This window comes from Camponotus vicinus, unplaced genomic scaffold (assembly GCF_025532165.1).
Source record: "Camponotus vicinus isolate PSW18456_S1 unplaced genomic scaffold, iyCamVici1.0 SCAF_5, whole genome shotgun sequence".
NCBI lineage: Eukaryota > Metazoa > Arthropoda > Insecta > Hymenoptera > Formicidae > Camponotus > Camponotus vicinus.
The window spans coordinates 12,734,459-12,760,668 of NW_028141977.1; the positions used below are offsets into that span (position 1 = coordinate 12,734,459).

A 26,210-nucleotide genomic window follows, 5' to 3' on the forward strand; every position below is an offset into this window, starting at 1 on the left:
ATTTCTTATATCGTCAAATCTATTCCAACGATTAGATTAAAAAGTTTTCTTTTACACGCACGCTCCTATTTTCTGAAAAATTGTATGAAGCCACTAAATTTTACGTGTTACGACATTATTATGCTTGACATTTCTTATGACAAGGGAAAATAAACAGAATTTTGCAAATTTTTATAAATAATTTTATAGATTTCTCTCTCTCTTTCTCTATCCTATATTATATATATAATAGATAATAGACTCTAATCGATTCTAATGCAACATGATCGAAAATAATCTAACTCGATTTCATGAGAAATATCATAAATCATTATTTAATCGAGAAATGAAAAATCTAACAAGACAAATGTAGTAAAAAAATATATGACAAAATAAAAGAATAAAAGCGAGAGGAGGATGATGAATGAGCAGAAATTATCGCGCTTTAGAAATATCTGAAGATCTCTTTGCTCACTACGTTAACGTGCATCCTAGTCTGTGATGTAATTTCACTCTAAAGTCGCACAACTTTTGCGAGTGATGCGGTTGCAAGGCCAAACAGTGACCCGTGCTTAAGGTCGTGTTACATTTACGAGACCTTATATTACCGAACTTATGTGGCTCGTTTCAGTATAGCACGTACGAACAGAACGCAGCGAAACTGCAGCCAGTTTAATTATAGTTAGCTTAATTTTTTCATTCTTCTTCTTAATTGCATATCCAACAGTATTCTCGAATCGTTATACAAGTTTCGCATTATTTCTATAAGATCATTTATTATAATCTTTATTATGCCAAAGAATAAAGAATCTTATTTTATTTTATGAATTTATATTATTACCATATCAAAGATTTTGTGACAAATATTATGCAAACTCGATTTTCTACATATCTTTCTTGATAAAATGGCAATAAATAATGGATCAATGATCTTTTAAACCGTTATTTCCATGATATTTAATATTACTTTTGCCTAATTCAATTCTCGATTATTTTTTTGACAATTGTTTAGAAAATTGTGACTTTATTACATCGATTTTTTTCACGTACAAATTTTTAAAAGAACCTTTAATACCTCACTCGATAATAGATAACGAGTTAACTTTGCAATCTATATAAAATTTATGAAGTTATAACGATTAAAAAAATATATTGTATAGATGTAAAGTTTGAGAGTTTTGCCATTCCTGAAATGTCTTTGATTTCAATTTTCGTTTGTGCAACGATTTCAGATCACATCGACACCTGATCCACCCTGTCTGTTTCCTGACTCCATTATCCATTTAAACAACTCTCTTCGAGCAATTGACTTCGCTTCTCACCATGCTTTTCGCTCGGTTTGCCTCGACCCATTTTCGTTCACGAGAGCCATACTCGAAAACGAGGATATAATCGTAACTTCTTTGCTCTTCGAGTCGATATCAGCTAACAGCCTCGAATGCATAGAATGCAATAATTGAGAAACACTGAACACTTCTCCTTCGTAAAAATCGATGTGATATCAGGAAATTACCGTGTGCATTGCGATTTCATCGTGTGCCGAATCGATGATTGTCTTCTCGACATAGGAAGATAAACGAGCAGCGATTTACAAGGCCATGATTACATTTCACACTGGAGCACCCGTAGTCTATCGGCCTATCTTTGTACGCAAAGAGATATGCAGAGTGATAGGGAGATCTTGTATAGAACTGACAACGCGTCTGCAAGGTAGCTCGAGAACGGGGTGAGTGAGATTATAAGAAGCCCAAGGATCTCCGACGTACCGCTGAGCTAGTGGAAAATAGCGTGACGTCTAGCAGAGAGTCTGGCTTCTTGTCCGACTTTATTTCAACCGACGACTCCACCTCCGGAATCAGATGGTGATCAGATCGGAGAGCCGTGAAATAACAAACCTATGACGCAAAAGTGCTCTTTTTCGCGAATTTACATCTGGTCAATGCAATTTCCTCTACTCTAGTGTAACAAATAGAATATTTCTTTAATATTATATTGAATATAACACTATAAATTACAAGGTAAAGAAACTATGATTCCCTCTCTATTACGGGCTTTTTTGATTCTCAAATCGTTAAAGATAATGTATTTTTCAGATTTTAATTCAAGTAATTGGTCAAACACGTACATTTCTAGACCCTGGATTTTTTGAATATAAAAAAAATTCTTTAATAATTTTCTGAATTTTAAATATTACAATATATTCATTCTAAAAATATAAACTTTTAAGAAATTTATTATTGTATTCTGATAAAAAAATTCAATGGATGAATATTATAACGAATAACGTAGAGAGAGAGAGAAAGAGAGAGATAGAGACAGAGTTGCAGTAGTGCTTATCCAACACTAATTGCTGACGAAGTTTTAGGATCATTCGACACGCAATGTTTCGAACATCTGAATTGAAGCGGTAACAGTGTAGGTAATCAAAGATTCGCGTGTACAAAACAGCAAGGGCTCATCGGATTCGTACACTATGGCACGCATGTACACGAATCCAAGAGAGGTACAACTGGATTATATCGCGTGTACACGCGATTGCGAATACCAATGCAATCACATGAAACACACACACATGTAACATTTTCATTAAAACTTAACTTATTATCAGTATTAATAATTATGTTGAATCAATCGTTGCCGCACACAGAAAGACAACGAAAAAGATAGAAAGGAAGAATAATATATATATTAAATAGATGTCAAGCATCTTAATTTTTTCATCTGTATCTCTTTTGCAATGCTTTATGAAAGATACTTGCAAAATTATCTAATTTTACATTTTTAAATTTCATCGTCAAAAAAATCGGGTTCTGGATATATGTTATCCGAGCACCTGCTCCTTAACGAAGGGCAGCTTAATAAGAATGCAGCATCATCAAGTGCTAGGTAAGCAAGTCAATCAACCACGCCTGATGAACCGGAAAGGATGGTGCAACACAACACGCAATAGCCAATAACATCTTTTGAAGCTAACGACCTCATAAACCAAAGATCGGTCCGTTAATGTATGAGCCATGCGCAAGTATCTTTTCTTTTATTTTTTTATAAAAACTGATGAGATATTTCTGTTATGCATGTGTATATATAATATATGCACGCACAAAGAAATTTAACGAGCCATTTTTTTCTAATGTTTAGTGTATTTATAATTAATTTTCCTGAATATATTTCATTAATAAATCAACCGCTTTAAAATGTTCCATATAATAATTGATATTTGCCACAAGTTTTTTAATTAAAATTAGTATTATCTTAACTAAAAAATGCAATATAATTATTTTTCTATGGATAAATGCATATCTTATTGCAATAGAACGATAATAATAATTAAAACTTAGACTGCGAATGTCTTTATATTATAAAGATATTAAAAATTGTCTTAAAAGATTTTTAACTAATTTATTTATTTATATATCTAGTACTCTATTTCATATTTGCATGTGTATACATACAATATTCGTATAAATATTTTCAGGATATTATAATTATTTCCATCGAAAAAAATAAATTACAAATCAAATAAAATGTTAATCTGATTAATTATATAAATATAATATAATAGACCAATTACAGATTTAATGGAAAATTTATCTAAAATATAATTTAAAATTGATAAGAAATATTTAATTCTGGAGTATATAATTGACGCGTAAATGTATCGCTTACGAACTTTCCACGGTACTTCCTATCGCACCGTGCATCATAAATGTCAATTAGCGGCATAATACTTGGCAAACATGAGAACAACGCCAATTTACGCTTTCACGCATAACACATCATTATCTCTACAGTTTTGCGCCTGAGTATTTTCAGATTCTCCTAATTATAGAACATCTATTAAATATTTAATGAATATGCAATTATTATCTCATACAAGGAATTTATTTTATTGTGATAATAATTCATGTATGCGTGTAATTTCAAGTTAAACATTAAAATGCACGATGTGCAATGATATAATTTTAAATGCAAGCTTACATGCAACATAACGAGGACATTTTTCTTAAAAATTCTCATTCCATATATGTTCATTTATTTCTATATCGATTTTTATCCATTGGTATCGATATTCATAAATTTTAGTTAATTTGGTGTGATCTCATTCGCATGCTTAATTTGCAGTGACATGGAATCCACGCAATCTCTACAAGTTGGAACGTCAAATTTAGACTAGAAATGCTAATATCTGTCATTTGACGAATAAGCAAAGAACATAGCCGAGAATATAGCGAAAATTATATGAATAATTAATTTTAAATGACGATAAGATGCTTTAACTGAAGCAAGCATTGATATAAGATAGTTATTTCCTCTTTAACTGAATTATAATGTTTATATATGGATGTATAAAATATGCATGTGTCATCCTCTCTGTTCCTGTCATTTAAAATTTTTGTAATGTTATAGAACGCATTCATGGAATCCACATATCTGAATTATCTAATTTCAAGTTGAATATTAAAATGATGATACAACGATATAATTTTGAATGCAAGATTATACATACTAATTGTGCTTTTGTTGAAAAAGACGATATTTTTTAAACAATTTTGAAAATTATATTCTCGAATATTTTATTTCTTTTTAAGACAAATTAATTATTTATATTTAATTCGTCAAAAAATCTATTAAGCATTTAATTAATTATGTACCATTAATTATTTAATTAATTATTAAAAGCCATTGCTCAAATTCGAAGATCGCACTGTCATTAGAAATAATTTATTTTAACGAATACTGGAAAAAAATTTTTCTTCTTTTTTTGACATTATTATTTCATAAATGATTTAATTATACGAATAATGCGATCTGTCGTATTTACATTATTGGATGAGATGCAGATGGAGCACTATAACGACGCATGCAACTGCAATGCCGCAGAACAAATGTTCAATATAAATATTTTCCTCATCCCCATCTCCTATCCAGTTATAATATTTTATTGTATTTGCCAAATATTTATATTTTATATCCTGAATATTTTTTACATATCCATAACTATTGCGCATTTGTTTCATTTGTCTTCCATTATATTTTTTATAACTCTGAGATATATTAAACTACCGTACAGCTTAGAGCTGCCTTGGTGGCGCTTTATTAATTGTTGCTTTATTAAGTTGTTTCTCTTAAATGTTGGGCGATTTTATGTAGAAGAAGAAAATACTTTATTATATTGAAGAGAAAAATAATGTACTTGAAATGTCGATCGAAAAGAAGATCTATAATGCGAAGAATATTTATGAATATTTAAAAATTGCAATTGTAATTATAAATTTAATAAAAGAGATATTAAAAAATATATGTACATGTTATTTTTTACTCCATTAACGGATGCTTTAATGTCTTTAATGTCATAATAATCGATTGTACCAGAGATGATGGATGTGTGTGTGTGTGTGTGTGTGTGTGCGACATGTAACAAATTAAATGTTTTTATCCACGAATAAACGATCAACATGTTATTAATTCGAACACTTTGCTCGTTTTGCATTGTTTCAGAACTCCGAAATATCGCTGTTTGAGACCAATATTCGTTTCATGGGAAGCCTGCTCGCCTGTTACGCTCTCACGGGGGATGTAATGTTCCGGGATAAAGCGGCGCAGCTCGGCGAACGGATGCTGCCTGCCTTCCAGACGGAAACCGGAATTCCTCATTCCCTCATCAACCTTCATACTGGAGTAAGTACGGCTTTTTGTTACCATAATTCGCCAGCGCTCACGTCAACGTGTCAAGAGATGAGTTCGATGTACTTTGATATTAACTTCGTTTCGGAAAAATAAAAACTGACTCATATGTTAAAGAAACAAAGAGAACAAGAGAAATGACGAACATATAATATCGGAAATTTATATTTAGAATGCATTAAAACTACCGATATGTGTTTTGATGTTATTAAAATTGATGCTTAAAAAGCAAAGAAGAAATTTTATTCACAAAATTTAGTTTTTATCATCAAACTATTTAATATTGAAAATTAAAAATAGTCAATTATGACGAAAAATAGTCAACAAATTTCCGTTAAAATAAAATTCTCGATTCATTTATATAAAACGATCAACCAGATACATATATAAATGTCGTAATTTTTGACAAATCATTATACACATTAATTTAACATTAATTCATATTTTTTAGTTAATTATAATAATTTACATCACATGTAACTTTTTGCGCTTAATTATTATGATGCGAATAATCCATTGATACGTTCGCTTATGAAACATGCGGTACAAACATAAAGTGCAATTACCGTCTTTTGCCTCCACGATTATAATTTAAGAAAGGATTACCTCAAGGCGTGGTATATTTCCGTTTTTGCCTCTTGTCAGGCATCGTGAACGGCAACGATGTTGCACTTTAATTGAAGCGATTCCATCAAGTCACGTCTGTCGAAATAACGCACGCGATTAATATGCAAATTCTTAATTGGATGGATAATGAGGTCGCAAGAGACGGATAAGTCCTTGATTTTCCCCATGTTCGTATCAATAGATATGAAGTAATAACTTTCCTTTTTTTTCTTTTACTCAATTATTCGATAAAATAACGTCAAAGAAAAAAAATATCAAATTAAAGAAAGAGAAAGATTCCTCGTGAAAAGGATCAAATAATTAGAATTTAATAGAGTTTAATAATTAAAGTTTAATATTTCAAATTAGTAAAAAAAATAAAGTAAAATAAAACAATATTTATTGAGAGAAACAATAATATCGCGAACGACTTAAAAAAATATAGCTAAGTAATATCTATAATTATATACATAATTAAAGGCATAACAATTTGCAAACAAAAATCTCGCAACAATCTTATTGAAGAAATTGGCGCAAAGCGAGAGTGTTATAGCATGAGAAAACGAGAAATGAGAGAGAGTCGGATTTAATTACGGTGCAACACGTGTTCCGATTGACCCTCGCTTGATGACCTCGTAATTCCTATTAGCGTTCTTAATGAACGCGATTAATTGGTGGGCTTTAATGTGTCCATCTCTGAACGTCATAATTTTCTATTAATTTTGAATAGTGCAAGAGGAAAGATATGAACGATGGAAGTTGTTTATCGATTTGGAAATTATCATGTTCTTATTCGGAATTAATCGTTTCATTTGAATGAAACATGCATATTCTTTTTTTATACATGAAAAAGATAATATATACAACAGTTTTCTAAACAAAATATATTTGTATATATGTATCAATTATTATATCTTTCTTTATCTCTCTTTATTTATATGAAAATAAATAAAAAATATAAAATTTTAAAAATTTTATTTTATTATTGTGTCATAAAAATATAAGAGTATATAATTGATTATGGGGAAAGTTTTCAAAAATGAAATAATATGACAAATAAAAATGAAACAATGATCGAAGAAATGCCAAACAACGCATTTATAGCAAAAAAATGTATATTTAATAATGCTGTGCGGTAAGAAATTGTTATTCGCTTCTTTTCTTTAATAAAAGAAAACACGCATGTCGAACTTGCACTCATCTATCTTGTGGGATGAAATTATAACATGGACAGGTTAATTGGCTGGTTTAAATTATAAAGCGATTGTATTTCTATCTTCCTAGTTCTCGTTACAATATTCGCGATATCCAATGAATAGATCTTCTTTGTTTCTTTGAACTTTCAGCGTTTTATAATGATATTTGATTATCTAAAATCTTATTAAAATTTATTTAAATTTTATTTAAAAATTACTATATTACTACATCTTAATTCTTTTCATAAAAATCAACATTTTTTACTTGCTCTCATAAATTATATTGCTGGTATTACAATTTATTTACTTTTCATAAATTCGCCGCATAATTGTATATGTGTTTCATAAACATATTCCAGATTTCTTTAATATGTTACATTTATAAATTAAAAAGGCTCTAATATCAAAATCAAAACTGAAACAAATTAATACTTTTAACATTTTAACTTTATCTTTTTTTCTACCTTCATTTATTATAGCGCAGAACTTACGTTTTATTGTATTACTTTATAAGTAAATATCCTGAATTTAAGATATTGGCTATATCTGATTTATTTTTTTTACAGCTTATATCTCACTATATATTCGAGCTAGAAAGTTGTGCTTATTTTTCAGGCGAGTAAGAATTATGGTTGGGCAAGCAGTGGCTGCAGTATTTTATCCGAAATCGGAACCATGCATCTTGAGTTCACCTACTTGAGTGATATAACGAATAATCCAGTGTTTAAGAGCAAAGTCGAAAACGTGAGAAAGGTCCTGAAGAGTCTGGATAAACCAAAAGGTCTATATCCGAACTACATTCATCCGAGAACAGGAAAATGGGGTCAACGTAAGTGGAATTTTAGTAATCTATGTTAATCCTATACATTTTGATTAATATTTCCAACACATGCAATACATGTGTGAACATAATTTACTTAGCAAATCATTTGCAAATTATTTGGAAAGGAGAATATTTCGACAATATATCACAGGGATCTAATTGTATTATATGTTATTTTCAACATTATTATCTTTACTTACAGAGATGTTTAATATAGCAATAATTCGCGTTCGTACTTGCATTCATATTCATTCATTTAAAAAAATAACAAATAATATCGAACTTTCGTCTTCAGTCAATGCTAGGCGGATATAAATATATCCGATGACTTATTACTATCATTTCGTATTTAATAAATCTTCAGGCGCGCGTAAAGCAGTATATCTTGCGCGAAATAGGATTTTTAATCTGATGGCTATCAATTATATCGTGAGAAAATAGTTTCATATAGTCGCGAGGTGGAAAATTCGCACATCTTTAGTCGCTCCTTTTTTTTATTTTTTTTCTCCTTTTTTTCGCCATTTCGCATCTCATAGCGTCGGCCCATGTCACTTTGCGAAAAGATATCCCGCCGCGGCGCCGTCATCGCCATATAGCCGATCTTGAATATCGCATTTATCATCCTCTGCCTCAGGTTCTAAATCCCCCGCGCCTGCATACTTTCTCATTGCACGTATGACGAGATCCTCGAGGATATATATCATCCAAGCCGTTCGTAGTCGTATCTAGCCCCATCACACATCCTTCCCACATTTTTCACGGTTCTGTTCCGGTGGGTATCCGTACGGTAAATGCAGTGAGAAAAATAGAATATTCTTTGAATGAACGCAAAATTAGTGGCTTCGAATAACAAAACATCCGAAGAAATATATAATAAGATTAAATAATTCAAATAATTAATGCGACAAATATTTTATTGATTTAATTATTACGATTTTATTGCAATTTTGCCGGTAAAATTTACTATCACATCAATACATAATTGACGACAAATGATAAAACGACCGTGATAAAAATGAATGATTTATTTAAGTTGCTTCATTCAATTATTTATTTTTCTAAACATTACAAGCTTGCATCTATTATTCTGATTATTTTTTATTTTTATAAAAATATCGAGGAGTCAACCACTACTCAAAAAATGTGATTACCATTTTTGGCAATACAATACATTTTATTGCTAATATTACTATTGTATTGCTTTTGTATTGTTGGTATTCCTATTATTATTTTATTGTCAATATTGCCGATACTGCCACAGAATTAAAAAGTATTTCTAGTCCATATTACCTTCTTTCTTATATCGCTGGCATTATTGCTAGTATTATTTCAATTCTTCTTAATCCTTTTGTTCGATTTCGAACATGGTGATCTCTCTCTTTCACATACCTCTGTTGCGCACCAGATTATCACACGTATATGGGATCCGTATGGGGATAGTTTAATGCCGATTCCGAACGGCTGTACATTAGAAAGATGCTCTTGGCAAGATTTCTCGGTGGTTTGCCATTGCCTTCCGAGAGAGGAGCGAGCGTATACAATTTTTCGATTCTATCGAGAATCGAACCCAGGGCATTTGCCTTTGTAGACTAGTGTGTTGTCTACTGTGTCACGCTCACATATTATTTCAATACACACATATATTTTTCTAAAACATGAATTTCCTAAAATTATATTTATCGTGTACTGCCGGTACACTTTTAATGAAATATGATTGCCATAGTGGTTGACCCCCCGAAAAATATGTAATATTTTTGGTTTTTCGTAAATAAAAATTAATATTTTCTCGAAACATAGTTTATAAAATCACAATTAAGATATATTTAACAAAAACTTAATCTTGTGGCAGTTGACTGACTCATGCATCCTCGCGCATCCTAACATTTTCAAAAGAAATAATGATCAAAGAAATAGAGCTAAGCTATACTTCCTTTCGTCGCATAAATCTTAACAGAAAGCAGAAATCGTGTTCTTAGCTAGTGCCCAAGGCACCTAGAAATTAGCCCGGCAGAATCAAGATCTGCCTTTTGTTTCTCCGTCCTCAGACGTAACCGAAGTAGTCCGGATAACAAACCTTTCCTTTCCAAGGAGATTCTCCCCAACATTCCTTTATCTCGTAGCGATTACCATTGTTGTCTATTTTAAAGCAGTATCTCTTTTAAAGCAGTCAAGTTAAAGCTATTTTATTTGACAAACGAGTTATCCGCAAGTCTCTAATTTCACTTCGACATGAAAGGAGTGGAAAACAAGAATAATTGGCAATATTTTCTTCTGAAGATGGAAATATCTTAATTTCTTATAATACAAAAAAGATTTTAAACTGTGTGAGTTGCATTAAAAAAAATTTTCAGAAATTTACTAAAAATTTTAAAAATTTTACTCTCTCTACATAAAAAAAGAGATACAGATTTCCAGCTCGAAAATTTTTCAGAAAAATATGTCGCGAAACCCTTTTGCACACGGAATTTACTTAGGACTGAAATATTTTCGTGAAAATTGCAGATCATATGTCGCTCGGTGGACTTGGTGACAGTTTCTATGAATATCTGCTAAAGGCCTGGATTCAGTCGGGCAAGGAGGATGTCGAGGCACGCGAAATGTACGATGAAGCTATAGCAGCCATAACCGAGTATATGATCAAAACATCTCCTGGCAAACTTGTATATGTGTCGGATTTAAAATACGATAGGCTTGAACATAAAATGGGACACTTAGCTTGCTTTGCCGGTAAGTTATATAATATACATTAATGCAATTATTAAATTTACCTTGTAATCATCAAGCTTGAATATGAAATAAACAAATACATTTACCTCTCAAATATATTCTATTTTCTCATATATTAATTCATTACTATCCAAGTCTTGACATTGATAGCAAAAATTATTTATTCGACCTTATCATCAAGACAATTACTATTTTGTCATATTAATACACCCCTATTAATATATCCCTAACAAGCGAAAAAATCAATGAAAAGAACTTATCATAATGTTATTGGTACATTTTGTAGGCGGTATGTTTGCTCTGGGCGCGAAAACTCTGGAAAACGAATTGTCTGATAAATACATGAATATCGCCGCCGGTCTGACCAACACATGTCACGAGTCCTATGACAGAAGCGCTACAAAACTTGGTCCGGAAGCTTTCCATTTTATTGAGGGTAACGAGGCCAGAAGCTTGAAAAATGGCGAGAAATATTATATTTTGCGACCCGAGGTAAGTCGCCTGTTTTCTCGGTCAGAAATTAGTGCAAATTGATAAAGCATTGCAATTATAGTTATTGTTCCTATAAGAAATTTAAGAATTAAATTAAGAAAACATTTTTCTAGAAAAGGGGTTGTTCTTATTCTAAATATAAGTCACTTTACAATCGAAAATTCGCTTTTCACAAGGAAAAATAGTATTTTACTTTATCTTATTTTTCTTTTCTGGCATTTTATTTAAAAAATTATATATATATATAAAATTTTAATAAATATATATATATGTACATCGAGTTTTGTGTGTGTGTGTGTGTGTGTGTGTGTGTGTGTGTGTGTGTGTGTGTGTGTGTGTGTGTGTGTGTGTGTGTGTGTGTGTGTGTGTGTGTGTGTGTGTGTGTGTGTGTGTGTGTGTGTGTGTGTGTGTGTGTGTGTGTGTGTGTGTGTGTGTGTGTGTGTGTGTGTGTGTGTGTATACATATATAAAATTTATTAGACGATAATAAAACAAAATATATTCTTTCGCAGACCTTTGAATCGTACTTCGTGATGTGGCGACTAACAAAAGATCCGAAGTATCGCGAATGGGGTTGGGAGGCAGTTCAAGCACTGGAAAAACATTGCCGAGTTCCCGGAGGATTCACGGGACTTAATAATGTTTACCTGGTCGACTCGGCGAAAGACGATGTTCAACAAAGTTATTTCTTCGCTGAGACATTGAAGGTAAAGAAGAAAAGAAGCATTGTTTCAATGATTCGATTAACGCTATTTCTCATAAAGGCTAACTCTTTCTTGGCACACAACGCGATGCAACCAAAAATGCTACATTATTTAAAAAATTATGTATGCCTAATGTTGAGTTGACTAATGGTTTTTTCCATAACTGAATAACTTTGAATTTTCATAAAAAGCGAAAATAAAGCTTAGCACATTCTCTTTTTAATGTTTCGATTATTTATCAAATAATAATTTTTATATCATATAATTTTTATATCATATCAGAGCATTTCTTGATATGTATTATTATTATTAGCAATTAATAAGTTTTATTTATTTCAATTTATTTCAACATTTCCATAATTTTTAAATTACAACGTATAATCAATATAAATCTGATTGCTTGATGCTATGCTACAGATTTTTTTTTATTTTTTATCTAATCTACACATATTATTTATTATAAACTAGTAATTATAACGCGATAAATATTTTTAATCAAAATATATTTGAGTGAAAAATGAAATGATAGATATATAACATATTCAGTAGAATAAAATTTTAACAATATTATTTGAGATTTAATCAGATTATATCAATATCGGTTTAATCACATACATAACGCAGAAAGAAAAAAGTAGAAAAGTTAATATAATATATATTATGAAAACAAAATGAACATGAATATGTGTTACATAAAAATATGTTCTTTCTTTTTCCAGTATCTCTATTTGCTATTTAGTGACGATGATCTCATAAGCCTGGATGATTGGGTATTCAACTCCGAGGCTCACGTGCTTCCTATCAAAGGCAATCCTCTATATCGTCCAGCTCCTGCTTTATAAACCGGACAAGTTCACGACAGTTTGAGCGATACTGATAATTTTCGTTCGGTAGTGATGAAACGCGATACATAATACGACGATGACACAGTGTATCACAATTACATAGCGACCGAGGATATTTACTTTGTATTACGAAGCGACTTTCTCGTCTTTGTTGTATATAATATTATGTAGATTGTGAGAGAGAAAATTTTATATATCGCGACAAAGCAACAATACAACTGCATCGATATTTATTTTCTTTTTTTTTTTATATATTTACGTTATCTCAAGAAATTGTTTACTTGATAAGTTTAATTACAAAATTAAAAATAATTATTTATATAATTTCCGTATATGTCTTACTCTCCTATAATACGAATATCCAATTTTGATTATATAATACAATTGAATTGCGTATTAATGAAGGTGAAGGAGAATTAGTCTGTCCTTCAATTTAATATCGAGCGATGTACACACATACTTTAATTAACATAATTATTTTAGATAAACAAAAGAGAGAAAGTGTGTGAGAGAAAGAGAAAGCGCGAGGAGAATGAAAGTGAGAAGAGCAGAATAGAAATGTTAACGAACGTTATTTAAGCTACACGTTTGTAAATAGCGAAAATAAAGAGAGCAAGAGTGAGAAAATGAACGAGAGAGCTATTAAAATAGGAGAAAATGTTGCGAGAGTATGAATGCTTCGCCAATATTCTTTTCCAGTTACAATGCAAAGCGGTCTCTCTAATCAACACTTAAGCATCTGAAACGTTGTAGCTGTATGCCGTAATATTTTTAACGTTCTCTAAAAATCATGAGTTGGTGCAGATTTAGCCGCGTTTCTTTTTTTTTCGTCAATTGCTTTGAAAAAATATTCTGCCCGAAATACACAAAGAAGCGTTACTAAGACTGCGAATTTTAATCACAATATATCTTAGAAAAAAACTACAATGATATTAAATTAATAAACCAAATTGTTGATAATGTTCTCTTAGTATAATATATTGCAAATATTTCTGTCAAGGTTTTCAACAATTAAATCTTTGATAAGTTTTATTATTGCGTACATACACGAATTCAATGGATTGTCAATTGTAATTGTTAATTGAAACTATGTATTACATAGTTTCTATATGAAACTATATGAATTACATGAATATAGTTTCTATATGAAACTACATATATGAATTACATGAATATAGTTTCTCTATAAAACTATATGAATTACATGAATATAGTTTCTATATGAAACTATATGAATTAATAATGTTTTTATACAGCATTATAAGATTAATTATAAGAAGTGAGGACACGAGTTTCATATCGATGACGCCAAACACCGATATACTTGTTTTATAACGCTAAAAAATTGAGAATAAAACTGTCAATCAATCAAAAAAAAAAAAAAAAGGAAAAGAAGAAAAAAAAGAGAAAGCGACAAACATTTAGCTAAAAAATCGTTATAGTATCATTTTTAAAAATGTCCTGTGCAACGTTTTTTATAACGCTAACGTTTCATACGCACCTCTTCCCGATTTTTATCGACGTCAAAAAGATTTTGACTATCCAGCAATTTTGCTATCCTACAATTCTATCTCTCCTACCCTTTTTTAACAAAGAAAAAAAGAAAAGTACATAAAAGTACATAAAACCAACTGTCAGTTTCACAATTGCGGTTCAAGCGTGCGTGCTTTGCGTATGGCGAATAAAATAAAATGACATAAAGAGGAAGCCCGCAGGAGAGAATGCAGATCGAACGCGATCATACATTCGCAGCGAACAACAGCGATTATTACTGTGAGTCAGTCGAATGTTGTAGTTATAAAGCAATGTAGCAGCCGATTAACTAGGAAAGTCTGAGAGAGTAGATATGTACATAAAGATTACAAGAAAGTCATATTCTATACGAGGAGTGCGAAATATAAAGTGGAATTGTAGAAGAAACATATAATTGTATAGCGCTTGTACTGAATGATAAGATTGATTCGTCCAAATCGAATTCTGCAATATCCATCGAGAAACAATTAGAAACAGTAGCATATGTCCCAAAGACATGCATTTTCGCAGTGTTCAGGATTGAAGTTGCAATTGTAATTGCAGTTACACAGAAAATGATAACCATCATTTCTCAAATATTGGTCTCAGATAGAGGTTCTTGTTCTTTTACAAAATCGTCTCGCAAATGAACTAGTTTTGTAAAACGTCCTCCTTTAGTAAGTATGATTCTTGGTGTCTCTAATCGAGTTTACGAACAATCAGCGTCGCACTCGTCGGTGATGAGAACGACCGGAAAGTTACTTAATGTATATATAGTGCAGTTTTCACGCTACGTTTTTCGCTAAGATGAAGTTCCAAAGACGAGAAGCTTCGAAACATCATCTTCAACAAACGTGCGAGATAGAAAAATATATACATAGAAAGATTTATAATTATGAGATTTATATATACACGTACACAAATGTGCACGTAAACACTCATTCTTATGTGTCCGAATGATAGAAAAATGATTGAATGCGCGACTATGTATTGAATTTTAGCGCGTGATAGTCGATAATAATCGCATGATCGTTTTCATTTCACGTCACCGTCGGACCTCCAAGAGGCTCACGCGGTTCTATTATGATGCTTGTTAATGCAATTTTGACAAGCATAACATTAAGTATATCGAAAAGAGTTGCACCAAGTTAGTCGATGTTAATCGCTGTTGACTATGGCTATATCTTCTCGGACTATGATTATATTATAGCTAAAATTATATTATCTAGAGAAAAACAAAAAACCGAAATATTAAATGACTTTTATCGTGTTATGTATGCATAAAAATGTTACGTATAAAACAATGTCTTTGTATATATTCTATGCGCAGACTAAGGTTCTTTGCGTATCTCGTAAATGAATCATTATCAGTTAACTATCGGTGCAACTCGCTCAAGAATTCGTAAAACAATGTACAATGTCTCTTCAATAAGATATCATAGATAAAAAATTCATTTTCTAATTCAAGATCCATTTTATATCACAAAAATAATCTTTCATCCTTATTGTTGGTAACTAGAAAAAACTATCAAAAATTAGTGAGACTTTATAGTAAATTTTCCTTATCGTGCATATTTATTCGCGAAAAAAATATACGGATGCCACTTATGGCATTAAATAAACGACCGTTTCTCAATGCATCTCAAATTGTCCGATTAGGAAAATTCGCCATCAAATCTCATAAATTTCCAATTCTCATTGACAGCACACACAAATACAATAAGTCCTAAACCGTGTGTATGTAAGAATAGTGATAATAACATCGAGAATAATGGCAAGGATGGCAGTGTCCGGCGACGATGATGACAGTAATAACGATAGCCTATACATATATATACATTTGTGAATAGATATTTAATAATTTATTGTTAACTAGAGTATTTTACTTGGACTACTTCACTGAATGGGGTTTTGGGTACAATAATCTTTTCTTATATGGCAGATAATGGCGGCGCTTATAGTTTGTTTATCTGAGCGAAAGGGATTATGAAGCAGAGATAAAGAAAGAGAAAAAGAACAAAAAACTTTAGCTTTACTCGCCTGGTCTTTATATGATGAGCAAAAGCTACACGCGTCACAGAAAAAAGATATATATATGTACACATATATATGTATATATATATTTGAAGAAAAAATATATCACGAAGTTTTTGTGGGATGCGAACTATACTTGTAAATACAGTACACAATCTAGTGATAACGGGGATTTACTTTAACAGCTTTACGTAATTATTACTTTGTCATGATCAGTGAAATAAATAAATATTGATAATACGTTACATTGCAAAACATCCACTATATAATTCCCATTCCAGAAGTTTATCCTAATGTCGCGAGAATCAAATATGACGATTTTTAATCGACGGTAAAATTTTTGCAAATTTATAATCATATAGAAACTTTACAAATTTAGTTTACGCGACTTTCGAAACAAACAATTGTTATGTATAACAAAGATTATATTTCTTATCGTCAATTAATATTAATTGGATTAGATTAACAGCAATGTGCTGTATCAAGTATTATTATATTACGTTTATATATCGCTCGAGGTAACTCATTTAAAGTAAATTACTCTACTTTAATAAATCCTTAAATATGAGTTACCTATTAAGCTGATTAAATAAATATGGGTCATCTATTATGCTGATTAAATAAATATGGGTTATTTATTAAGCTTATTAAATAAATGATCAATCGGAAGTTAAGATTGTGCCATATATGGAGCAATTTCACTTAAATAAACAAAAAATGCTATTTTGTTGCTGGTTTAAAAATATGAAATTAAATCTCTATGAAATTAAATCAATAAATCATCGTAAATCTAATAATGCAAAATATAGTAAAACAATTATTTTGATTCACTATTTGGATAACGTAAAATCTTCCATTTCTTTAGAATAAATAACAAATAATGTATAAATGAATTGTACATTTAATTAATCACTTTGCAATTTCCTGAGAAACATTAAATTATCCATATTAATAAAATCCTTCATTTTATTTAATCATTTTTTAATCACACTGGATTAATATCTTTCCAGGTAGCACACGTTTTATATACGTTTTTTAAACGTATTTAATGTTTTTTAACCGTAAAGCATTAATAAGAAACGTTTTTAAAACGAATATGTGCTACCTGGGTTTTCATTAGCACACCTCCGCTTTTTACTTTACGTCAGAGAGAATCCTACAGGACTAATAAAAATAAATATAAATTTTTGACAAGATACCACCACTCCCGCGGCCGATATAGGATGTAATCTAGTGGGAAGAAATAGAGGAGGAGGAAGAGTTAGAAAATTAGAGCTACGACGAGAGATCAGTCTCCCTCGCGTCGCGCGTCACTTCGATAGCGTTCGCACCAGGTGATCTATAGCGGGAATAAGGTTCAGCCGCGAATTTCTTCCGAATTTATCGTTTTCCGTCGGTCAATAATTTCTTATTATTATCCAGAGATCTTGAAAATTGTGCGAATTTGAGAATACTCGACGAAAAGACGTGCGGAATCAAGTTTTGTAAAGAGCAACAAATTGATGGAAATTGTATAAATCCAGCTTCTATCTATAAAATATTGTGAAGCAAGATAGATAGAACAAGTTACGCAATATACAATACGATTTAATTGAGTAATTTTTTAATAATACAAGATTTAAACTACCTTTCTCGATTATATCGGTGATACGGCCGATACAGCGGAACCGGAAGAGTACGATTTTTCCGGTGCAAACAGTTCTCCACTGTTCTCCAGTGTCTTTCTCGATACAGTCGGCGCTATTACAGTGCGGTTTAAATATAGATAAGAACGCGTGTTCTCTTGACGTAAATTGCGCCGTTCTTTTTATCCCAATTCAACGTGCCGCCGAGATCGAAGCGCTATCGAAGATTTTTCGCATCATGAAAAAACTCGTGTTACGAATTCTTCTTGCATCTTGTGTTCTAGGTAAGTTTTCATTAATGATTTCATTGAAATTGTAATTACTGTCGTTTTTTAATTAACTAATTAAATTTTCTTTCTAAAAAAGAATCACTTTTTATGAGACAAAAAATTAATAAGTTAATATGAGAGCAGCATAAATCGATCGAATTTCAATATCACCGCTCAATTGACATCGTAAAAATTGGCAAAAATTTTTGAGATCTTTGAATAAATTTAGAAGCTGACATTTCATTCGAAAATGTTACTGACGAATTCTTAAATATACAATGCCTGTTTTTTTATTAGAGCGGCGCGGACTTCCGCGCCTGGCGCCCAAAAATTTAGATTACCGAACAATTCTTGATCGAAAAAGAATCGCGCCGAAGGTGTGCCGCGGGCCAAGAACACCGGCCACAAATTAATCAATCTTACCCTCAATAAAAATAGCGGTCACAAATTGGCCAATTTGTGACCATAATATGAAAAGTTAATCAAAAGTTTACGAAGCTTTCAAAAAGTTATCAACAATCATTAATAATAACCGAAAAATAATAATAACGGCTCTAGAAATTAATACAATTTTTGAAAAGTTAAATTCCAATATATAGTATCTCAGAATTTTCAATACTTATTAAAAGAAAAATAATATTTTCATTAAATTAAATTAATTACGAAATTTCTTCCAAAAAGACAGCTATAATTTTAAAATGTTTCATTAAATTGATTAAATAGAATGTATTGCTAATATTTGAAAAGTTCCTCGTAAAGGAAAATTATTATTTTACGCTACATATACTTTCGAAAATTTTCGATACTTTCAAACGGTTATTTTCAACAGTCTATTTGCTTGCGACCCCAAACATACGCATATAATACAAAGCACAATATATAGAAGGAAAAGAAATACAAATAATATCGAGGCTTAATGCTAACAATTTAACCTTGCTATTCTCGAGAACCTTCTCACCGTCTTAACGAATTTTCCAGCAAATAATTTTAAAATTTTCTATATGCCCCCTTTTTAGCGTGCCCCACGTTGGGCGCTAAATACAAAGACATTTTTGTTAGAAACATGCGAATATGATAAAGCAAATAAAATTATACTAATACGATAAAGAAATGTGATGATATGGCACTTCGTTTCAAAATTAATTTATTTATATTCTTTACAGTTTATTCCATTTTTTACCTCACCTTTTATTTATTATACACGATTTATTAAAATAATTAATATGTGTATCAAACTGCATAATATATACAAAAACACCATAGTTAATATCGTGTTTAATTTGAGGAAGAACTGCAAATTATTCTAATAAAATAACAAGATAATAAAAATGTGACGTAATAAAAATAATAGCAATAAATTTTATTGATATATTTAATTTGATACTTGAAATAATAATCAAATTTTTGCACATTCTAATAACTGCAGATAATACTAATCATACCGCTAGCTCTTTTCTTAGATGATTTTTTTTTATTGCAAATTGATATGCCTTAGTAATACAAATTTATTTTTTTATAAATAAAAATAAATCAAGCTAGATTATCTATGCGCGTATTTTTTTGTTATGTTAGGAAAAAAACTGATTTCCTTAACTAATTGTCGAAATGAATTTAGCTTAGTTCATATTTTTAATTACTAATTAAAATTATCATTAAATAAATTGTAAATCAATAAAATTTAATCATTAAGTTTTTTACAATCAAATTTTCTTCTCGTGGAATAATTTTGTTCATCAAAAAATTTGTATCAAACTTTAACTTAGCTTTTTCTTTCGTGCACATGTGTGTATATATAAATAATTAAAATTATCAATTTCTAATTAATTTGTATAGTAATAAAACATAAAAAAATGTAAATAAAAGTTATAATAATGAATCTAATATTTTACATCGTCCAAGAAATCTTCAATTATAAACGTGCGCATTTATATGAATTTCAAAATAAAGAAATTGTGAAAAAGCAGATTCATTATATTAGAACTTTGCATATGAATGTAATCCAATAATATTGAATGCTATCATAAAAATATTTGATAGAAATTTTTTATTCATTAAACTGAATCATTATTAAATATAATTTTAGTTTCATAAAATTCAAAATTATACTGAGAAACATATTAATTTAATATGAAAAATTAATAATTTTTTTTAAATAAATGCTCTTCATAAAAATACAGCTTTATAAATTGATCTTGTTATAGTTCTTTTTCACTCGTTACTTAATATGTTTTAACACTCGCGTGCAAGTATTTCGCGTGAGATATATATCGTGTGAGATAATATTATAAATTTCTTCGTAATCCGCCACAGTTACACAATTGCACACGTGACAATAGTCTATAATAATAAACGATTACAAATTTAATATTCGATGGATGATCAATTAAATTATCTTTTTCTTATCAATTAAATTATTTTTTTTCTCATCGAATTGCTTTAGTCTGCAATAAACGAAGGGAAAAATGTTATTCAAAGTGATTTCTAATTAGGAAGAATAATTCTTTCAATTTAATACCTACATTAGCATAAGTTTTCATGAAGTTATTATATAAATAGAATATATAAAAATAATATCTGAAATTAATAGTTACTTGATAATAGTTACTTGATGATATATTTATCTTTACATATTTTATGCAATAATCGATAGTTTATGTTGTGCAATGAAAATTAAAATTGTCAATTACAATGTCAAATAATTTTATTAGGAATAATCAAGATATCTAATCTGAACGGAAAAAAATACAATTATACGATATTTATTATTATAATTAATATTGAAAAAATTTTACTATTTTTTAAAATATATCTAGTGTAAGAGAAAACAATATTGTGAGTTTCTGCTATATCTATTTTTTATGAAACAATATATACTTGTGGTTATTCAATCATAGCCGGAGGTTATTAACGATTTAAGTTCAGTGTCATATCCTCCATGGGTGTCATAAACGGTTGTAATACTCCCTACCTTCCCCCGAAGCAAGTGTAGTAATATTTTATAATCACGTCACTTAACAATGCCATATGTATAATTTGTACATTTATACTAATAATATCAATGATCTATTAATTACAATATGTGAGATTTTTTATTTTAAAAAGAAAAAAATCGACATAAATAGTAGCATATTAATGAGATTAACTAAATTCTATGAATGAAAATCGAATTAAAGAATGTCAGTATAGGAAGATATAGACTTTGCCTCTCTTAGCTTATATTTACATACTTCGTCATCTTTCCAGAAAAAACTTTTCCAATGAAACACAAATACGTCATGTTCCACGATATTGTCGAAATTTATGCTTTTAAATAAAGTGTGATACATCGATGAGACACAATCTTTAATAAAGATTAAATACTTTAGCAATAAATTTTTTCCGCGTATAAACAAATTTTTAACTCTTTTTTTCTACTATATTTACAATAAAAAACTTAAACTACAGGCTACAATGCTGAATTGAATACTCAATAGAGAAAAGAATTTTGTACATAATATACATATAGCATGTATTGGAAAAAAAATTACAATCACACCTACTGTCAATATATCGCGACAAGCTATAGATATATTTCTGATAACAGTATTTTCTTAATTGCCCTATCAAATTTAAGTTGAAATACGAAATGTCTCTCTCATTTTTAATACAACATCCGTAAATTTAATTGTATATTGGCAATAATATGCGGATCACGTGTTACGAATAAAATCGGTTGCGCGAATTACTTTGCATGACGTAATACTGTGCGTAGCGTAACGTAATAAACGCTGGAATTTGGCTGCGATCGTGCGGTGAACGCACTTCAGAAGAGACTTGGCCTATAAATAACGAAAGTTTGCGGTCGCATCGAAACGCCTGAAGTTTAGTCGAAAATTTTGCCGAGTCAGCCGTGATCCGTTAATTTCCGAAATTTTTCCCCTTTTCTTTATCTCGAATGAAAGAATTATTTGCATTTGTACATGTGCATATCAATTCAACAGCCCATAAAGATTGCATGATTAATTTTCCTCCAAGTAAAAATTGATCTTCGTAATTTTTGCTTTAAGAGCGTAAAATAAATCAAGCTGTCAAGTTGAGCCGACAAAGCTATCAATGAGTTAATCGCGTTTGAGAGAAACTAGGTTGAAGTTACATAGTAACGGCTTTGTGTTTCGATAGACATGTGTATTTAACTATTGCCAGATTGCATTCGTGGGACAGAAGAGAGATCATAATATTGTTATTTAACTGAATTCAAACCATGCTAAGCATCGTTCTGTTTAAGATTTTTTTGTATTTTTAAATTTCCCTTCTACCATTTTCACTTATACGAGAGTACGATTCTATAAAGTTTTATCTCAATTAGGAGCAAGTGCGAACGATGCAATGCTTCGCAAGTTGGAGCGGAAGTTAAGCGATTGCCGATACTTCCGAATACCGATTACAAGGTAATTATTCCGCCTCGTCGATTCGGCGGAAGCTATTTATGTGGGCGGATACTTGGAGCTCGTTGGCATTCGCTTACTACAAATAAGTTGCAAACTCAAGCCTATGCATAGTCGACATACCAAAGATTCCTTTGCAAACGCGAACGATAAAGGTCGATAATTTCAACGTTTCTCGGCGCCCCTAAATTACATTTCCAAAGTCTACCGAAGTCTACGGCACCACAGAGCCGTAACCTCTAGCTTAAGTTACTTTCAGTTTTATACTTTTTAAAAGACAGAAAATATATATGTAAAATCGTATTACTTAAATTTATAATCTTCTATAAAGTGTTTTGCAATCATCGTGCAATATTTTAAAAGCGTGCTCTGAAGATTAGTTAGAATTGATATCCTTGAATAAAGATGCCACTGTAGTTTCTGAGTTAAACCATTAAAATTAAATGATATTGCATACATAAAGTTCATACATTCATATATATGCATATAAGTGATCTGTCATTTATCATAGATCGATTTGATATTTGTTATTAACTCTCACGAATTTTTGTTACTGTAAAAATTAATAACAGATGATATATAAATGTGAAGATTTAAAGAACTTTACCATTAATAATATTATTGGCCAATTTTAATTATTTAATAAAATCAAATTTGAAAACTATTTTGATCTCAACATTTCTACAGTAAGTTTCCCAATATGCTGCTGAAATATTTTTTTATAGTCTTATTTTATTGAAATATATTTTATGTTTATTATTATATCCTATATAAGAGGATTTTCAAACTATTAAATATTCACTTTAGCATAGATTTTATTACGTTTAGAATTAACAGAAATATTTTTTTCAGATAGATTAAATTATTAATTAAATTCTTAATTTTTTTATACGATATATTAGTGTTTGTGAAATTTACGGTTATGTAAAAGACAAGTCAAAATATTCGCAAGCATTAATCGTTTAAAATAGATGGTTATTAATAGATACTATAGTACTTTGGGAACACATCAAAAGTCACACATCAAAATTTGCGACATCAAAAGTCAAAACATGAATACATAGATTAACGCAACGTCATTTTATATTATTATTTCCTTCCTTTTATTAATCTTTATTTATAATTTAGAAAATATAATGATCTGTAAATATACGATACAAAGTTCATAGATTTAACGATCTAATTCGAGATAAATAAATGATTAAAAATGTATTAAGCAAATTTAAAATAATTTTTGTCTTTATAAAAATATCTTTCAATTGATATACATATTTCTCGGTAAAATTCTCTGTTTTTTAAAGAAAGATGAGTAGGAAACTATAAAAATTAAAAATATAACTACAAACATTCTATATATTTTTATAATTTATAAATTTCATTAAAATAAATGTTCAGAATATAAGAACCATTTCTTACGAATTTTTGCGAAAAATTTATATATTTCATATATTTTGATGCACAAAAACTAAATTTTTGAGAGCTTAAAAAAGTGAATAAAATGACTCTTAAATTGAACATTTATTCTTTCATTTAAAGCTATGGTCGCGCGGAGTTTATTTGATGGACTTGTCCTTTACTTCCTCACTTTATCAATAATATAACTCCGCGCGACCATAGCTTTAAATAAAAGGATAAATATTCAATTTAGGACTCATTTTATTCACTTTTTTAAACTCTCTATAATATATGATATGTATAGCATCACAAAAAAAATATATATATATATATGTATATATATATATATATTTTGTATATATATATTTTGTATATATATATATTTTTATAATGCTATACTATACATATCATATATTGTATACGTGTACATACCTCTGTATAATGAAGCAGTCACCCAGTAGTTCTCCACATTCCTGATATTTTCCTCGATGTACTTGATACTTTTTTTGGCACTCCCGATATTATGCACTTAGCGATATTTATTCTTCAAAAATATAAAATCATAATTTTCCTACGTAACCTGAAATCATATCATAACTCGGATGTGATGGGACTATAACCACATTCTACAAACATATTATAATATGACAATATAGCAATTACAGTATTAATTAGAGATTCTATTCTTTTCTTCTTACCTATGGTGCCGATCTCGTTTAAATCTGCGCGAAAGCAAACACTCGAAACACCAAATGATCACGCGCGACAAACGATATAAATGTACGCAAAAACTAAACGACGTAACTTCCGGTCCCATTATGGTCCGATTCCGAGTTTATACCACGCGAATTAAATATGGCTGTCATGACGTCATGACACGCATTATTTGAGCGCTAATTTCTATTAAATGCGACACGTTAAAAATTAACACGTATGTGTACATGAAATAAAACGCATATATTATATATAACAATTTATATAATTTTCACACTTATGCAATCACCATATTTAATTAAATCTACGCCACAAGCGTGATGTCAAACAATCGCGCGCGATAGATTACGTATGGAAACGCCATTACTTTGTTCTCTCCTTTATGAATTTATCCTTTCCTACACTTACTCAATTTCACGATATAAATTACGTGAATAACGCGTCCATGTATGAATGAGAATATTGGAAAATTCGGGCTATCCTCGCAACACTTGAAATGATACTGATAACAAGTGTGAAATTATCAACAGAATATGCCGCGTGACATTGCCGTGTTCGATGTATTTAATTGTTTACGTCACTATATTTTTGAACGGAATAATAACTGTATTCACATCGGTACGCTAATGTAAATAAAGATCTGTCAAACTCGTTATTGACAATCTCTCTCTCGCGCGTGACGTCCTTATTTTTCAATATATATATTCAATATATAGTGTGTCGCTTAATATTGTAGCTGTCACGAAGATTAATTCGTGTTATGAACATGTCGCGTTATTCGCGCAATCTATAATACTACAAATTATCTAATAAATATTATAATGTGTTATAAATAATGGTGAAAATTATACGATATGTTTGCGCTTTATAATCAATATGTGTATAATTCGTATCAATGTCACATTTGATATAAATTAACGAATGATTTATACCCGTATAAAATATGTTGTGCACACTCTCATTAGAAATAAGAAAACATTAGAGCAGAGATAGACAAATTTACATAGACGTATAATATATATGCGAAAAAAATCAACCAATCATGCGTCTAATGTGAAAAACAATAGCAATATGGCACCTATACATTAGATACTTGATTGGTCCATTTCTTTTATGTCTATCTACTCTCTTATTAATGCTATTTTCTTGCCTCCAATGAGAGCGCGCACTCTATAAAAATC

The 26,210-nt window shown here is 30.1% G+C and overlaps 2 protein-coding genes and 1 long non-coding RNA gene across 12 annotated transcripts in view; 2 read left to right on the plus strand and 1 right to left on the minus strand.

Moving 5' to 3' along the window:
* Alpha-man-ia (alpha-Mannosidase class I a) overlaps positions 1–16,847 on the plus strand; it is a 478,743-nt gene extending 461,896 nt beyond the window's left edge. Inside the window, exons 4-9 of the mRNA XM_083101236.1 lie at positions 5,479–5,658; positions 8,082–8,295; positions 10,792–11,016; positions 11,303–11,508; positions 12,020–12,214; positions 12,931–16,847. Of these exons, the coding sequence (XP_082957362.1) occupies positions 5,479–5,658; positions 8,082–8,295; positions 10,792–11,016; positions 11,303–11,508; positions 12,020–12,214; positions 12,931–13,053 (1,143 nt within the window). The 3' untranslated portion in view covers positions 13,054–16,847. The remainder of the gene's footprint in view (positions 1–5,478; positions 5,659–8,081; positions 8,296–10,791; positions 11,017–11,302; positions 11,509–12,019; positions 12,215–12,930) is intronic.
* On the minus strand, positions 3,404–25,565 carry LOC145972541 (uncharacterized). 4 transcript variants are annotated; one of them, XR_014439198.1, is made up of 5 exons: positions 25,438–25,565; positions 25,014–25,215; positions 24,748–24,895; positions 6,271–6,366; positions 3,404–5,763 (listed from the first exon to the last, which is right to left on the minus strand). It is a non-coding gene; the product is annotated as an uncharacterized LOC145972541 (long non-coding RNA). The 4 variants fall into 4 exon arrangements; XR_014439199.1 differs by having other exon boundaries at positions 3,404–5,653; positions 25,438–25,563; XR_014439197.1 differs by having other exon boundaries at positions 3,404–5,741; positions 25,438–25,563.
* Positions 17,889–26,210, plus strand: part of LOC145972514 (xaa-Pro aminopeptidase 1) — a 36,897-nt gene continuing 28,575 nt past the window's right edge. For 4 of the 7 annotated variants that reach the window (XR_014439188.1, XR_014439191.1, XM_083101232.1 and 1 more), the window contains exon 1: positions 17,889–18,511. Coding sequence is in view for 4 of the 7 variants with exons in the window: in XM_083101232.1 (XP_082957358.1) it covers positions 18,466–18,511 (46 nt within the window). In the remaining 3 variants the exon portion in view is untranslated. The remainder of the gene's footprint in view (positions 18,512–26,210) is intronic. The other 3 variants (XR_014439190.1, XM_083101231.1, XM_083101233.1) reach the window with 1 other exon arrangement.